This window comes from Lepidochelys kempii, chromosome 7 (genome assembly GCF_965140265.1).
Source record: "Lepidochelys kempii isolate rLepKem1 chromosome 7, rLepKem1.hap2, whole genome shotgun sequence".
NCBI classification, from domain to species: Eukaryota; Metazoa; Chordata; order Testudines; family Cheloniidae; genus Lepidochelys; species Lepidochelys kempii.
This window is the reverse complement of record NC_133262.1, coordinates 67,721,988-67,740,287: the sequence shown is the minus strand read 5'-3', so window position 1 is coordinate 67,740,287 and position 18,300 is coordinate 67,721,988. Positions and strand designations below refer to the sequence as shown.

General features: G+C 41.5%; 1 protein-coding gene across 3 annotated transcripts in view; it reads right to left on the bottom strand.

Annotated features, from left to right (window-relative positions):
- Positions 1-342: 342 nt before the first annotated feature.
- ANXA11 (annexin A11) overlaps positions 343-18,300 on the bottom strand; it is a 57,811-nt gene continuing 39,853 nt past the window's right edge. For all 3 annotated transcript variants that reach the window (XM_073353239.1, XM_073353240.1, XM_073353238.1), the window contains 8 exons: positions 16,995-17,085; positions 16,723-16,802; positions 14,186-14,242; positions 11,404-11,497; positions 8,852-8,947; positions 4,098-4,156; positions 3,019-3,141; positions 343-1,100 (listed from right to left, as the gene is read on the bottom strand). In XM_073353239.1, the coding sequence (XP_073209340.1) occupies positions 1,041-1,100; positions 3,019-3,141; positions 4,098-4,156; positions 8,852-8,947; positions 11,404-11,497; positions 14,186-14,242; positions 16,723-16,802; positions 16,995-17,085 (660 nt within the window). In that variant the 3' untranslated portion in view covers positions 343-1,040. The remainder of the gene's footprint in view (positions 1,101-3,018; positions 3,142-4,097; positions 4,157-8,851; positions 8,948-11,403; positions 11,498-14,185; positions 14,243-16,722; positions 16,803-16,994; positions 17,086-18,300) is intronic.

Sequence of the window (18,300 nt, the reverse complement as noted above, 5' to 3'; positions counted from 1 at the left end):
AAAGGTCTGACAATTCAGAGTGTTACAGGAGCCAATCATAGAAGAGATGAGTCAGAGTAGAGAGATTTGCATATTTGGTACATGCCTACTGAGAAAAAACAGAGCATTGATTAAACAAGTCAAAACACCCACATCTAATCAGTGTGCGAGAAATTGCATAAGAAAAGAAAAACAGAATAGCTATGCAAAATTAGCAAGGCACTGCCATTGGCTAGAACAGTTCTGTTTGTGGATGATCCTTACTCAGTTCCAGCAGAATGTTTCCATCTAAGTCCCAAGTAATGTGGTTTAACTGAGTCAAAACACAAAATGTAGGATGATATTAAAAACAAAAGGAAGCTGTTGTAGGTGGTTTAAAAGATACATGGCTTTAATTTTACAGTCCTCGTAGATTTATGCATTGCTTTTAAGGCACAATCCAAAAATATTAACTGGAGAGGCTGAATTGATATTGATGCTACATTCTTGTGATATTTGCAGTGAAGCATAAAGAGCAGAGCAGGTCTTCCTTAAAAAAAGTATTTAGTAAAACTTCTTTAACAAACAATATAATTAGATGAAAAACAAAGTGAGGGTGGTTCCATTCATGCACACAAAACCACTGTGTGCAACAAATACAAGAAAATTTGCATGTGGGGAAAAAAAAAAAAGAGAGAGACTCATAAAATGTCCATAGAAAAAGCATCCAAAACAAAACCCCCAATCCTCCCCCACCTTTAAATCAACAACAAGGCTGATATTTTTTTTTTAAACCAGGAAACAAAATTATTGTAGCTAAGGATGCAAGCAGAAATAATCATCTGTTATTCATTAACTAGAAAGTGATAAAAAAATCCTGAGCAGTTTCTACAATAGCTAGATTTTCTTGTGTTTATTATACATTTTTGGATGGAAAGGGGAAGATATGGAGAGTTAGTTTTACACATCCATGGTAGGTTTAGGAAAACAATTCACGGCCTGTTTGGTTTTTTGGAAAACAAAAAGAAACCAAACCCAACATTGATATTTTAACGCAATAACAGAAAAGCAGCAAGCTCCACTTAGTCATTTCCACCACACAACTTGAGCAGGATTTTCCGGTAGTCTCCTGAAGTATCACCCTAGCAACAAATCCAAAGGGAAAAAGTTAGGGAAAGAAAGCCATCTAATTGTAACACTTCTTTTTTGTTTCTGTTTTTTGTGAGGGAGGTGAGAGAAGATGCACTGTACGGATCCCAACATTTAGAATGGCCAAAAATAGACTGAGGGTAGCCTTTAATGAAGAGGAGCCTTCATTATTCTAGACTCCACATTTGAATTCCAGATCCCAGGGCTAATAAAGAATTGATCCCAAACACAGTAAAAGTCCACAGAAGGATCCTTAGGATTTATCTAGTAAAAACCCTTCAAGAATATATTTCTTCAGAAGACTGTCCTGGACTCATAAGTACTGTGTTATGTTTTCTGTCATGGAGGACACACCAACTTGTCCTTCGGTATTCAAATTCACCTAATTTTCCAGCAGCAGCATAAAAACATCTCCCCTTAAAAAGATGACAATCTACTATGGAAATGTGATGGAAACTGGAAAAATGGGGCCCGTATTTTCTTTCCCTCTGACCTTCCATCCAGCTGTGTTATGGGAACATGCAATGAGAATAAAGCCCTTATAGTGTTCTACCAGACACCAGTATGGCTGAAATGGGTGACTTCACATTAATGACTCTAGCAGCATGATTTCTCACTGCTAAAACACATCTATTGCATTCTGTGGCATGGTTTAAAAGAAAAAGCAAAAAAGCTTCCATTTAGGCCCAAACCAAGTGAGAAATCAAAGAAAGTATGAATGTGTTGGGTAGGATGAAAGAGAGGGAAGTAAAAAAGTTACAAGAGACATCTTGCAGCTAACAAATCTCTCATGACAAATGCCATACTGGCTGAAATTCACCAATGGTTCGTATAGAGTCCTGTCCTCAGGAGCAGAGACATGCCAGCTACAATCATTTTAAATATCTGTTTCTGAATGACAATGTGCAATACTTTTCCTGTCCAAGAATATTGTGTACTAGCTAAAGCCATGCTACAATCTGGTTTTGGACATGGCTGCGAACTGTTCTGTGTGGATTAACAGTGTCACAGCAGTTCTCAGCTGTGTTTGGAATTTGCTTCAATACAATAGGACAAATCCTCAAAATGTAATAATCAGATCTATGCCATGGTCAATGGAAGGAGGGGGCTGTTGTGCATTAAGAAGGGGAATATGGATTAGGAACCTGATCCTGTTTGCATTTAAGTCAATGGAAGTTTCCACTTTTACTTCAAAGGAAACAGAAATAGGGCCATATATATTATAACTACTTTTTAAATTCACACCCACAGTCTCCTGAATAATCAAAGTCTAATAAACGGAATCACCATGGGTTCATATCTTTGAACCACAAACTCTGTTTAAACTGATTAGCACCAGCAATTGCTGCTGCCTGGTAAAAAGAGCTGATTTTACACACAACCACACAGCCCTTTCCCACCAGCTGACAGCATGTCCAATTTTCGGGCTCTAGTTTACATACTAGTAATTATAGTGCAAATGCATCTCCACCCAAAGACAGACTTGTAGTGAGCATTTGCTAAGGGTTGGGGACAGTAGTCCACTCCATATCTTCCATGGCCAGGTTACGGAGTTGCTGTGCAGGCAGTTTCTTGGGCTGCCATTACAGCCCGTTACACTCCAGTACAGGCTGGGGACCCAGCACATCTCATCTTCAAGTGAGGTGGCTGCCAGTGAATCTGTGGAGATGCTGATCCTTTGGCCTCTCTCCAAACCCACATTCCACTGCTGCCAAGACAGAAGCCACCCATATAGCCTCTTCCCAGTCTCCTCCTCACACAGCTGTTCCATGGCACTTTGGCCCTCCATGCATGAAGAGAGAAGCAGGGAGCATACACTCAGTGATTCAGTGTCAGGGGTGGGGTTTTATGGTACGTACAAGAATCAACAGTAGGAGAAAAATAATTTAAAAAAAAAAAAAAAAGTCTTACTGTGATGTCCGCGTAGAGGGATTTGCCATACATCCGCTTGTATTCAGTGCGTATATCCAGCAAGTCAACCTCGCTGCGTGACACCATAATTCGAATCAGAGTCCTGTCTTTTGTTCCCGCTCCCTGTGAAGAAACCAGTTAAGTGCATGAATACAATCAGCTTGCAAATTCTAGACAATTCAACGCAAATTGGAGAGTCCAAGGGCCAATCCTTCCCCATGTTATGCCAGGACAACCCCACCAAAGTCAATAGGATTGAAACCGTGTAACAAAGGGCAAATTTAGCTGACAATGCTTTCGTGAATGAAGTGTGTGCTAACAGGACATTACCACTTTCAGTTCCTTGCACAAAGAGCAACCAAAGAGGATGATGAATTTCCACCCATTTCCACACATTCCCATTATTGTTAACCCTTCCTTGCTTTGGTCATTTGTGTAAATAAATGCACTGAGTTGCATTTCTGAGGAAATCCCAGTTTTAGACTCATGCTCTGGCTCTAAGAACAAGAAATAGAAGCTAAATACATTTGTAGGAAGGTGTGAAGGCCAGGGGTTTGCATTACAACGGTTATTAGTTTAACTTTAGTGTCTTGACTTGAATGGGACTTAAGCACACACGTAAGTGCTTTGCTGAATTGTGGCTTTCATAAATAGACAGAAGGTTATGATCATGTGCAGTTCTTTAATAAATCCCCTACTGAAGGCCAGATTCCATCAGCCTTACTCCTGGGTGAGCAATACCTCACTCCTGGAGTAATTCCATGAAAACATATGTAGAACTTATCGAAAAAAGGTGCTTTTCAACATGAACAAGGGCCAGATATGGACATTAGTAAGTACAGTAATGCCTATCCTAACATGGACAGCACACCCCAAGCTCTTCACATCATTTAAAGCCGTAACTGGGATGATTTTCATCCTCACGGCCTAATTAGCTTTATTCTGTGCTCGCACAATAACTGACCAAATCCTTGCTCAGTCAAAAACACTCAACACATTTTACCCATTACTAATGAAGTTATGTTTTATCAGTGCCAAGGCACTTATGCAAAAATACAATGATGCACGGAGAGACCTACCTTCATGGCTTTATGGAGTCTTTCTGCAAAGAAAGCTGGTGTATTTTTCATGCACTTAACTGCAAAAGAAATTGTATTAACAGGTTAGCTACTCACAGCTAAATAAAAATCATTGTACTTCACTGGACTTGCTCTGAATCAGGTATGTACTTCTATATATTACACACACACACACACACACACACACACACACACACCCTACCCTGTTCCTGCTCACTTGAGTTAGTCACTGAAATTAACTTTTAATTTGCAAGGCAAAGTTTGTAATTTTGCATCAGACTGGCGGTAGTTGTAGTGTCTGAGAAACCTCAGTACTTCCTTGCTAAAAAGTAAATCTTTCAGTCAACGGACTGAGTCTAGTTATGGAACTGAGGCAGGGGAACAACATTAGGTCTTTGCCAGTCTTCCTGATGCTGAGAAGTTCTGGTGCAAATTTTCTGCAAGGGGGATTCAATTTCTTGTCCTAAAAGTTCAAGGAAGTGGTGAAGCTGGTCAGATGTGTCCCATTCTCTCAACTTTCCAGCCTCTTGCTGTATCATCAAAAATACTAGTAATTTCCTTCAAATACTTGACAGCTGGTTTCCCTCCAGCTGCCAAGTCTGGGATTTTTAGACAGAGAAATAACCAACAACAGGGATTTAGGACAGTGCATGGCACAGCATTAATTCCAGGTAACTTAGACAACCTAATAGCCGTTGGAGCACATGCAGAAACAGGTGGCAGTTTAGCAGCTACACAGCCACAAAGAATTTGTATTTTAACAGTTCTGAAAGATGAAAGAACTATAGTCAGCATAAAATTTGATAAGCTACTAAACTATACTAGCAGTTCAAATTACAGTTGTTGACTCTGGGGAAGATTTTCAAAGGTAGGAGTATAAAATTTAACTCCTAAATCCATTTAGGAGCCTAAAATCAGTGGGTTAACTTTCTAAAGTTGCTGAGCACCCATAAGAGTCATACTGAGTCAGACCAAAGGTCTGTCAAGCCCAGTATCCTGTGTTCTGACAGTGGCCAATGGCAGGTCCCCCAAAGGGAATGAACAGACAGGTAATCATCAAGTGATCCATCCCTTATCACCCAATCCCAGCTTCTGGCAAACAGAGGCTAGGGACACCATTCCTGCCCATCCTGGCTAATAGCCATTGATGGACCTATCTTCCATGAATCTATCTAGCTCCCTTTTGAACCCCGTTGTAGTACTAGCCTTCACAACACCCTCTGGCAAGGAGTTCCAGAGGTTGAGAGTGCATTGCGTGAAAAAATACTTTCTTGTGTTTGTTTTAAACCTGCTACCTATTAATTTCGCTTGGTGGCCCCTTGTTCTTGTATCATGAGAAGGAGTAAATAACATTTCCTTATTTACTTTCTCTATACCACTCATGAATTTATAAACCTCTATCATATCCCCCCCTTAGTCACCTCTTTTCCAAGCTGAAAAGTCCCAGTCTTATTAATCTCTCCTCATACAGAAGCCGTTCTATACCCCTAATCATTTTTGTTGCCCTTTTCTGAACCTTTCAAATTCCATATATCTTTTTTGAGATGGGGCAACCACATCTGCACACAGTATTCAAGGTATGGGTGTACCATGGATTTATAGAGAGGCAATATGATATTTTCAGTCTTATTATCTATCCCTTTCTTGATGATTCCCAACATTTGCTTTTTTGACTGCCGCTGCATATTGAGTGGATGGATTTCAGAGAACTATCCACAATGACTCCAAGATCTCCTTCTTGAGTGGTAACAGCTAATTTAGACCACATCATATGTATAGTTGGGATCATGTTCTCCGACGTGCATTACTTTGAAATTTCATCTGCCATTTTTTTGCCCAGTCACCCAGTTTTGTGAGATCCTTTTGTAGCTCTTCACAGTCTGCCTGGGACTTAACTATCTTGCACCTTCCACTGACTTCAACTGATTTAGGAGCCTAAATTGGGATTCTAGTTTTGAGTCCAGCAGCTGCCTTCAGTGGAAGCCTCACCCTTCACTTCCAGGCAAGTTATTTGTTCTTTGTTTTAGTAACTGCACTCAGGTTCCCAAGGACTTTTTAAAATCTTGGCATCCCCATCTAAGTGAAATCTAGCTTGAACTGGCTTTCCATAAATTGTTAGAAAGGTAAAAGAGCATATAAAGAATTTACTGACAAAAATCCCACCCATCATTTCAATAGAATGAAAAAAACCTACAAACTGATCCCATATTTGATATGAATAAACAGTCAGTCACGCAGTGTAAAACAAACTATGTAGTAACCACACCACACAACTGTCTCATTACGATGGTTCATAGGGAATTACAAAAGCATGAAAAGCAACCAACTAAGATCAGGGTAAAACGTAAGGAGCAAATCTGAAAAGGAGTGTTTCATAGCAATGCACACTTTATATGGAAAAAATGTAGGTTTCTTGGTTTTTAATTGAAAAGTAGATGGAAGACAGCAATCCACATATATACACACACACACACACACACACACACAACTGCCAAGGATGTGCACAATTCACTTCAAAACAGAGAATTACAAAACATTAAAATGTATGTTTTCCAATTACCATAATCAGCTAAAACAATCCACTTGCACTGCAAGATATTTTGAGTTTATTATTGTAAATTACCATCTGTACAATCCAGAAAGCTTTAAAGAGAGCAAAACCAAAAGGAAACAAATATTTACAATTAGACTTTTGTAGACTAGGTGCAAAGAACAAATCATCCTAGGGAAAAGGCTGATTTATGCAATAAAAAAAACTGATCAAAACCAGGATTTCAAACACACTAAAAAGGTTTCAGAGGGGTAGCTGTGTTTGTCTGGATCAGTAAAAACAACGAGGAGTCCTTGTGGCACCTTAGAAACTAACAAATTTATTTGGGCATAAGCTTTTGTGGGCTATAACCCACTTCATCAGATGCATGGAATGAAAAATACATTAAGCAGGTATAAATATACAGCACATGAAAAGATGGGAGTTGCCCTACCAAGTGCGGGGGGTCAGTGCTAATGAGGCCAGTTCAGATAGGGTGGATGTGGCCCATTCCCAGCAGTTGACAAGAAGACATGAGTATCAGAGGGAAAATTATTTTTTGCAGTAACCCAGCCACTCCCAGTCTTTATTCAGGCCTCATTTGATGGTGTAAAGTTTGCAAATTAATTCCAGTTCTGCAGTTTCTCATTGAAGTCTGTTTTTGAAGGTTTTTTTTGTTGAAGAATGGCAACTTTTAAGTCTGTTATTGAGTGTCCAGGGAGATTGAAGTGCTCTCCTACTGGTTTTTGAATGTTACAATTCTTGACATCTGATTTGTGTCCCTTTATTCTTTTGCGTAGAGACTGTCCAGTATTGCCAATGTACATGGCAGAGGTGCATTGTAAAAAGGGTTATTGCTTTACTCGCCAACTAGAGTCCCAGACCTGTAACTGGATCCACATATCTGGCCCCTTGCACTCTTGTGAAGTCCCACCAAAGTAGGAGTGACTCCATGCGGGGAAAAGGGCACTCCTACAGGGAATCAGACTGCAGGGTCCATGCTGTGACAATAGAGTTTCTTTGCTGTGGCAAACGGTAGCCTTTTTGTATACATCGTCCTCAGTGTTAAATACGATGCCAAAGGTTTTACTGCGGTAATATGTACTTAATTTGCCATTATTTCTGTTCTGTAGGTCTGGCTTTCTAATGTTAGGATATGATTAATCTGCTATGAATTTTTCAATCATGGCAAAAGCCAAAGAAATAAAGTCCCATTTAGGGTTTCAAAAAGCCATTGGAATGACAATCTAGCCAAGCAGAGAAATACAAGCAGTTAACTAAGAGAGCAATCAGTCCTAAAACTAGATTTCAAAAATGTTAATTATTAGTAAAGGATGGTTACCCAGACACTGTGCACATGAGCTAGGGGGTGAAAAATAAAGGACATTTACATAAAATTCAACATTTTGTAAAGTTTTGTTTGGAACTTGCATAAAATGAACCCATAACTTTATCTTAATGCAGCCAAATGGCCTGTTCTTTCTCCTGTTGCAGTTAGCTGTAGTTTTGCTATTGATTTCAGCAACAGCAGGATCAGGGCCCCAATTTTTATGGTCACGTCCCTGTTCTAGTCACTGTTAAACCATGTTAACCAGTTACTTGTTAATGTAATTAAGGAGAAGAAGAATTAGAATTCTGTGAGAGGCTGCACTCGAGTGTCATAGCACAGCAGTTATTTAGAGGAGGTAATTTGGAACAGATGTGTAAGTAAATTATCTTTAACAATGTGCTTTACAGAGAGGATGCACAGCAATTCTAAACTGGTGAAGCGAGACCCAGTTTAGCTGCTGTTTAAGAAATTGGGGCCTAATCCAAAGCCACTGAAGTTAACAGCCTGATTTTCAAAAGGCACTCAACACGTATCACTCTTGTTGACTTCAATGGAAGGTACAAATGCTCAGTACTTCTGAAAATGAGGCCAAGTATGCTTAATAACTACATCTCCTCTGTCTAACAAATTCTAATTTTAAGTCCAGAGGCTGTCTTCAGTGGAAACCCCACCCTTCCTTTCCAGGTAAGTTATTTGTCACGTTTTATTAACCGCAGGCAGGTTCACTAGGAAGCTCAACAAAAAGGCAAAAAACTAGAACGACAGGTCAGGTTTCCTCTGGAAAAAAAAACAACCCAACTCCAGCAAGAATGAGCAGTTCAAACACCGCAGCTATTCCTGCTGCTACCATCATATGCTGCAACAGCTTCTATATACTGAAAGAAAAAGACACACCTACTGCCACCATGCCACTTTCGAGGTCCCCAGACATCTCACGAGATATGCTCTTCTCGATATCACGGTTACACATCCGCTGGTACTCACTGAAAACTGGAGGGGGAGAGAGGAGAAAAGAAGAGAGTCTTGTATGATGGGCATTGATTCATGCCTATACTTTTCAACTTCCTCTGAAGTTATACTTTGCTTACAGAACTTTTACAGTAGCATTTGGTGATGGTGGTTCAAATGCTTTTCAGGCCAAGTTTGCCAGTTTTCAAAATAAAACAGGAAGTTCATCCTTCATGCCCGGCAAGACTTCCCCACACTTTGTACTCCATTTAGAAGCCATGTATTTACAATCTACACCTTCTCTTCATGGTAACTGAAGGGTGGATGTGGATAAATAGGAAATGCCTTCCTCATATCTCCCTGTCTTGATTTCTGCTTCTTCAAGGAGATAGAAGTCATAGTCCTGCTATTGGCGACAACCTTTTAGAACCCAGCATGAACAGAAAAGGTGTCTGTGGTAAAGAGAGGTGTGTGTGTGTGTGTGTGTGTATATATATATATATATATATATACACATATATATACACACACACACATATACACACACACAAAAATCAAATAAATCAATCTTTAAAAAGATCTAGAACACAGCTCTAAATGTAAACGTTAAAAAAAACAAACTTCACATTCAAACAGAATAATTAAAAAAAAAAAAAGCCACCACCCTAACAATCATTTAAGGTGCCAGACTGACAACCTGGCGACTCAGGTTGTCCAATCACAGAAGAGGTACAGAATGAGCAAGCTTCTCCAGGTAGCCTAGTTAGTGCATTTGGAGGCTGGGGGTGAGTGGGTTGTTCATTCTCCATACTTCTCCATCTTGGCCTCTTTGAGACTGTCAATCATACAACAACTTTCTGGTCATTGCCAGCCAGCGCTGGCTTCGAACTAGCAACCCCGTGGTTAAGGTTGGGAGCCTAATTCATTTAGGCTCCTTTGAAAATCTCAGCATAAAGACTATAGCCTGGTCACAGTTCCTTAAGGTTAAGCAGTTCATTTTTAAAACTGATGACAGACTGGAAGGAAACCTTTAAGGCCTTCGTACAGTAAGTGCTACTCTGTTAATCCAGGATTAGCCAGATGCCTTTTAGCTCATGTGGTAGAGGCTCGTGCACTAAGCTCCAGAGATCCCAGGTTTGATCCTGCCCGCTGAAAACTAGGGTCTGTCGGCGATACACAGGCACTCTCCAACTTAAAATCTACTAGCACTACTAGCGTAGCAACTTTAAGGAGATACTCAGGCAATACTAGAAATAAACAAATGTACTGTTGGTATGTAGTATATTTACACAGGGTTTCTTTCTCGGGGGTGGAGGGATAGCTCAGTGGTTTGAGCATTGGCCTGCTAAACCCAGGGTTGTGAGTTCAATCCCTGAGGAGGCCATTTAGGGAACGGGGACAAAAATGGGGGATTGGTCCTGCTTTGAGCAGGGGGTTGGACTAGATGACCTCCTGAGGTCCCTTCCAACCCTGATATTCTAGGATTCTATGATCACAAGGAGAACCAGGGATGTGGGCAGGAGGGGAGGGCGAAGCATCCTTGTCTACTCTGTCACCATGGGGCATTTCTAAGGCACATCTCTTAGCCACACTGAGCATGTTGTTACAGAGATCCAAAGGAAAAATGAAGTCCAGGGTCCATACGCAGACTCCCTCTCTGTATCATGAACAAGATTTAGACCTGGGTGACTGCAGACTGTGACCATATGAAAAGTTGTGTGGGAGGACAAGGAGAAAAATGCCAATACAAAATCTTCTACAGCTGCAAACTGACATTCTGAGCTATTATGGCCGTGTCTGCACTAGACATGTTCCCTAAAATTTCCTCTGCTGCAGCTCCGCCAGTGGAAGCATTAGTGCAGAGCAGCTTTCAACCATCATGTTGTCTAGCCCTGCTCAGAGATGGTGGTTAAAAAGCACCTTGTCTACACTACACCTCCCTTGCTAACACCAGTGGAGCTGCACTGAGAGTAGCAATGCTGAGACAGTTTAGGGATGATAAAAGACAAGAACAGAGAAGACCCATGTTGAGATCAGAGCACTATAGCATTGGATATAGAAGAACTAATTGAGCATAGCACTAGATTTAAAGGCTGAGATTCAGACCTTCTTTTCCTCTCTCATACCACCCCAGAGTCCCAATACCCAGCATTTAAAAATGGCGATAACTGAAGAACAATTACAGTATTTGTGTATAGACTCCAGAAGAGCTACTGATATGACTGTAACGAGGAACATGTGGGATTGCCATGCGGGCACATGGATGTAAAAATTAAGTAGAGTGCCTTAATTTCTTCTTAAGGCACACATTCAGACAAAAGATGAGTCCCTATAATGGTTTTAGATTTAGGAGAGATGTATGCCTACATTTTTCACTGTTACACACACACACACACACACACACACACACACACAGCAGGATAAGCAAAAAGCAACGTGTATGTGTGTAATCTAAGCTCCTTAGGACACATTTATGTAGCAAGTCAGGACACCATTACCTGCCCTGAGGTGAGCTCTGCTCCTGGTACACAGAATGGCATTGAACTTGGATTCGTCAGTCCCTAGACGGTTCTCTCCAGCAGCATAGAGCTCCTAAACACAAAAAAGAATCCACACTTCATTAGTTTCCCAGTCTGGTGGCTTTTCGACCTGCCTTCTAGGCACTTAGACACTTCCCCTCTTCTAACACTGACCACTTGGTCTGAACATTGCTGGAAAATAGGATCGAGCAACAAGTGACCCGAGTGGCACTAGATTGAGTCTTTACGCACATTATGAGCCTTCTCTGAATCCATAATTACCAGTGAAAGATGCATAGATGCTTAACTACAAGAGCTCCAGAGTACCCATGTTAAGGGAAACCCCTGGAAAAAAAGATTGGCCACACAGGGTGAGAGTAATTCTTGCCAGTGATAAGGTTCAGTTCTAGTTTTCATCCTAAAATATTCCCAGACACTGTCAGAGATCCTCAGAATTCTCCTAGAATAAAATTCACCATGCAGAAAGCTAATTTTATTACTATTTAGTTCACACTAGGGCACTAAATATGCCAGGCATGGTACAGACCCAGAAAAAGGCATAGTTCTTGGCACAAAGATATTATTCTCCCCCTTCCCCAGATAGTAAATGCTATGACAAAGTGAAACATTTCATTAGGATCCAAGTGTCTCCCTGCTGCACAAATCCTGGGTTAATGGGCTTTGAGTGGTTGGGAAGGAGAAGTTTTCCTCTGCTCCAAACATGTATTGCACTTAAAAAAATGGGTTTTCAGCCTGTGGATGCTTCACATATTTCCCTTCCACCCACCACACAAGGGCTTTGGCCAACGGATCCACAAACATACAGAATCAGAGCCTGATCAAAAGCCCATTGAAATCAATGAGAGAGTCTTCCCATTGCTTTCAATGGTCTTTGGATAAGGCCTTCCCTGAAACACACACTACTCCTGGGGGGAATTCTGCACCACTGCGCATGTGCAGAATTTATGTCCCCCACAGATTTCTTTGCTTCCCCTCAGAAAAATGACTTTCTGACAGGGAAGCAAAGAGAAGCCATAAGCACGGTCATGTGACCCTCCCCAGCAGTATGTTTTGAGCGTCCAGGGCAGCCAGCAGAGAGGTAAATCACTGTGGGGCAGGGGATGGGACTAGGGAACACCTGGCTGGTGGCTCCTACCCTGCACCAGGCTCAGCTGCTAGTCCTGGCTGGGCTGGGGAGGGCAGGACTTCCTCTTCCCCTGCACGGCATCCAGGGCTGTGTCAAACCCACCCCCAGATTTCTCCCCCAGCTGTTGGAAGCTCTGCAAAATTCCCCTCCCGGTGCTTCCTCCATTGCTCCTCCACTGCAGGGGGAGGGGGTCACTGTACAGGGAACTGCTCCCCACATCCGCCCAACCTCCGCGCAACCAGACCCCCTCATACCAAGACCCTGCCACCGAGCCTTGCCCCTCCCGCCCCCCCCCACTCAGAACCCCCCATCTCGACAAGTACCACTTCCCCTGCACCTGGACCACCCAGACGAGTCACCCGCACCGGGATCCCCACCCTACCAAGCCCCAACCAACTGCACCTGGATCCCCACCCCACTGGGCCTCACTCCGCCTGCATCTGGCTCCCCCCACGAAGCCCCCCACACCCAGATCCCTCTCCCAAGCTCTTTCCCCCTTAAACCCAGACCCCTTTCCCCCCCCGCTGAGCCCCAACCACCTTCAACTGGACCCCCCCTTCAGAGTCCCATTACTGGTACACCCAGAGCTCCCGAACAAGCCCCAGTGCATCCAGATCCCCCCCACACCCAGATCCCCCACTGAGCCAACTGCACCCAGATTGCCCCACATAGAACCCTCTCCACCCACACCTGGATCCCCCAACATGAAGCCCCTCCACACTTGGATCCTGCCTACCCACACCTGGCATGGAGGGGCAGGGTCCTGGAGTAAGCTCTGTCCTTGTGCTGTGTCAGGGTTGAGTACAGCCTCACTGCTGAGTTCGTGGCTTGTGCTCCCCAATGCCATGCTGGAGCCTCCCCATTTATTTGACAAAAATTTGCAGAATTTTAAAATATGCACAGAATTCCTCTTTTTGGCACAGAATTCCCTCAGGAGTAACACTCTTTCACCTTCTCCATCTCATTCCTCAAAATCCACTCACTGGGACATAAGGAGCTCCTCACTGAACACAATTCCACAACACGAAAGGGCTGTGTCCTCCTGGCTTAGGATCTCCATTTCCAGCCTCCTGCAGCAGAACCACACAGTTCTATTGCTCTGTCAGGTTGGTCCACAATGCAATTAGCCACCCACAGGCGGCCCATACCAGCTGACTCGGGCTAAGGGCTGTTTAATTGCAGTGCAGATGTTCAGGCTTGGGTCGAAGCCTGGGCTCCAGACCCTTGTGAGGTGAAAGGTTCCCAGAGCCTGGACTCTAGCCTGAGCCTGAACATCTACACTGCAATTAAACAGCCTCAAAACCCAATCCTCATGAGCCTGAATCAGCTGGCACGGGCCAGCCGTGGGTATCTAATTGCAATGTAGACATAACCTCTTTGATCAGTCATTTTTACAAGTAATTTTTAAAAAGGGTCAAAAGAAAATATTTGTACAAAATCAACAAAAGTAGTAACAACATTTTGAAAGAGAATAACTACAAATAAATCTCTCATTTCAAGGTGCCCAGTTTGAGTAGACCAAATCCTATTGGATTTCATGGGAATTGTGCTACTAAACTCCCACGTACAGCGATAAGATACACACCTGTACATGAGGAAGCATTTCTTACTAACCTGAACATCCCTTTGGACAAGTGACATGTCTACATTTGTACTTTCATCTCTGTTTCCCTGAAAGAATTACAAATAGTAGCGATTAATATACACACTTTTCAGTTTACAAAACAGCCCCTTCCACTCAAGCTCCCACATACCCCCCAAAAGCCACTAAGTGGTTACACTTTAATGTTTATAACCTGGGACAAACAAAACCATTTTTGCTTTGCTACTGTGGGGATTTTGGTTCTGAAGGTAAAGCAAACTGCAGACCCTTTCACCTTGGGGAAAATAAAATTTCTAGTCATAGAAGTAACAGATAAAAATATATGATTTACTTGTAATCAAGTAAAGAAAAAAATAGTTGTGTGCAAGTAATAGTGTTCACGTGAACTCAGGAGAGCGTGTTTGCCTTACTGTTGCAATGCACTGGTGTAGGCATAAGGACAATAGAAAGAATGACATTGTTACCATCTTCATTTACTCCAAAACCCACCAGAAAACGTTATGAACCGACCTGTACTTAAGTGGATGCCAGCCCAAACATTACAGCAACACAAGTTACTCTGTTTACCTAAACCTAAGTAAAGCAAATACTGTCCTCTATCGTAATCCTATATGCTAAATACAGCCTTGTACTGTTCATTTAGATCATCAAGAGGGAAGCCTAGATTCTAGACTGGAATATATCTACTGTTATTCCATTTAATAGACAGACATTATGTTATAAAATGTTTTTCAAAGTAATTACTGGGTAGAATATCCTACTAATCCTTGCACAGGGACGGGGAATTAAAATAAATCCATGAAGAAGGTGACATGAGGATTTATGTACGGTAGTTACAGGATATCAATATTATCCAAAAATTAAGAGGCACTCGTCTTTTTATTTCTCAAAATTAAAATTATTTTGACCTATTTTTCTACATTTCCCCCCCACTCCTTTCACTCATCTCTGAAGACCCAGCAGCACTAACACAGACAGACAATCATTTTCCCAACTGGGGATCGATCTCTGAAATCATATACTGATTTCATTGGAAGTTTTGCAGGAGTGAAGTTTGCAGTACTTGCCCCTTTTATCACTGCAAAATAGGTAAGTAGAAACCAGTATTAGAAAAACAGGAAACTAATTTCAAACATTTCTTGCTCTATTTTGCATCAAAATTTCAAAATTGAAAAACAAAGAAAAAAATCAGATCAACTGTGTGTGTGGGTGTGTGCGTGCACACGCCACAACAACAAAATTACTTTCTAAACAAGTTTAGTTTAAGCACTTTGCTTCTTTCTTTTAACGCAGGTTATGTGATTCCTGGAGAAACAGCGAACTGGGTTAATTACAACTGAGTTCAAAAACTAAGGCCCCAGTTCTGCAAACATTTATGAACATGTCCCATTGCCGACCTTCAATACAACTGTAATGCGGTTTAAAAATTAAGTTGTGTCCCGCTGCTACATATTATCCTTTCTTATAACACAAGACAAGAAACAGGGGGAAAGTGGAGAAATATTTAGTGCCTTCAGGCTCCTCCAACCACTTCAGACAAGCTGTGTGTGGGTCGCTCTTTGGCATCGGCTTCTGGCAGACTCCACACGGGGGCATGCCCCCGCCCCAGGAGAGGGAAGGGAAATGGGGGGGGAGGCAGGGGAAACTCCCAGCAACAAGGGTTCAACTAGTCTAAACTAATATTAAAAAACCTATTTTTAACTATTTAAATAATATATATGTATTTTAAAGAAATATATACAAACAACAAGCAAGCTAGAGGATCACTCATTTGAACAAGAGAAGAAACGCTCCAACGACGGTCACTGACGGTAAGAAGGAACTGGAGAGGCGCAATGGGTACTGCCAAGGGAAAAACCTTCTGGCAACTGTGCACGCAGTGTGTGCACATCTAATTGGAATCAACATGAGCAAGCAGTGGAAGACTACTTATTACTTAAAAAGAAAAGGAGGACTTGTGGCACCTTAGAGACTAACAAATTTATTTGAGCACAAGCTTTCGTGAGCTACAGCTCACTTCATGGGATGCACAGTCTCTAAGGTGCCACAAGTACTCCTTTTCTTTCTGCGGATACAGACTAACACAGCTGCTACTCTGAAACCTACTTATGACTTATTTCCCTTTCTTGTAAAAAAGGCAAGAAAAGAAACGGGGGGAAAATGGAGAAATATTTAGAGCCTGGAGGCCTGGCCACATGATAATTTTAAGTCTTTTCTATCTATCCTTTGATTCTCTTCTTAGCCAGAATAATTCAACCTGCGTTGCTAAGAGACTTTCACCATCTTATACCATGTGGCACAGTAAGGACCACGTGCTGCTGTGGTGGCCATATTCCTGACAAAAAAACAGCACACTTCAATTTTAGAGGCTAAAAACACAAGAGAGCAAATCCTCAGCAGCTGTAAATTGGCACAATTCCACCGATGCCAATGAAGGATGCCAGTTTATATCAGATGAAGAGCTGGATATCCATCTCTCTCTCATCCCACTATGTCCACTACTTTTCAGGAAGGATTGTACAGAAGTATTACTTGAGTGTTGAAGTACCTGAGAAAGTGAGATTAAAAGCCTCTGGAAGTGTCCAGATGTGTCACTTCGTATAGCTTCCTCCAGAGTTTTCTTAAATTCTGGAAGACCGAAAGTCATTATGCATATCTGCTCATTTCATAAGTACTTGTACACAACTTTACTACAAATCCAGAATTAAAGCCTCCAATGCCTGGTGGAGGCCTCTGATTTTTTTCCATTACTGTTATGAAAATGTGCTCAGAATGGGTGATCAGAAAAAGTAGAGTTACTGGGACTGTGTTAAGCCTAACCTGTTTTGTAGGTCCTACTGATTTCTCGAATGTGCTCATTACTGCGAGAAGACATTATTTCAATAAGACAGGCTTCATCTGTGCCAGCACCCTATATGCAAAGAAGAGGGGAGAAAAAAAAAATATACACACATATCCTGGACACAGCTCACTGCTGTAATGTACTATCATGTCAAGAAACTATCGCCAGGTCAGAATTAAAACTAGGCAATTCAGAAGTCATTATTTTGTGTAAGAAATATTCCAGCTGAATAGTTCACACATTGCTCATAACACAAACACACATTAACAGGCTTTTTTCCCCCTGAGAAAACATAAGAGCCATGTTAAGGACATTAATTAAGTACTTACAAAGTATCTTACGTGATATCATCATTTATATCTGATTTTATACAGCAAATTTTACAGTTAAATGTGTCTTATAATGAACAATACTTGAGAAAGACTGATGTGATCTAATTCTGTTTCTGAGGGCAACTAATGTTATTAACTGTTGTTTCAACCCCATGGCTACTTTGCCTATACCCTGCACCTGAGACCTTCTATATAGACCTTGATGCTGTGATTCAGGGACTTAGATATTTATTTCAGCTCATTTTTGTAAGTTTATCAAAAAAGTTTAAGAATTAACATGTTGAAAAATTGAACTATCTTGAGAATAAAGTTTGCAAAACAGTCTGGAAACTTTCAATAATAATACCCAACATTTCTAGAATGCTTTGCATCATTTAAAGCATTGTACGTGAAGTCCTAGGTGAGATAAGAAATATATCCCCATTTTACTGATGGGGGAAACCAAGGCCGAGGTTACAGCCAAAGTTTTCGGTGCCCAACTGACATATTTAAGGACCTGATTTTCAGAGGTACTGGCACCCTAACCCAAAGGAAGCCAATGGGAGCTGTGGGTGTTCAGCACCTCTGATTATCAGGCCCATCATGCCTCAACTTGGCTATCCAAGACTGGAAGAACTTCAAATTAGCAGCCAATCTGGAAAATTTTCATCTAAATAACTTGCCTCTACCCACACTGCATGTTAATGGCAGAATCAGGTTTAGAACTCAGTTCCTGAGTCTCACCAACACAGATCCTCTGCATAATGTTGTTTCTCTCTCTCTCTCTCTTTTTTTTTTTTTTTTAAATAAAAAAGAGCTTCAAATCTATTTCACAATTACACTTGGTCGTTATCTACTTGAGAGGTGGGGCATAAACTATCATTTAAGAGACACAATCCAAAGACAAGTTTATGGGGGAAATTTAAGCACCCAACATGATTAACAAAAACTACATAATCTTAAAGGTTTAATT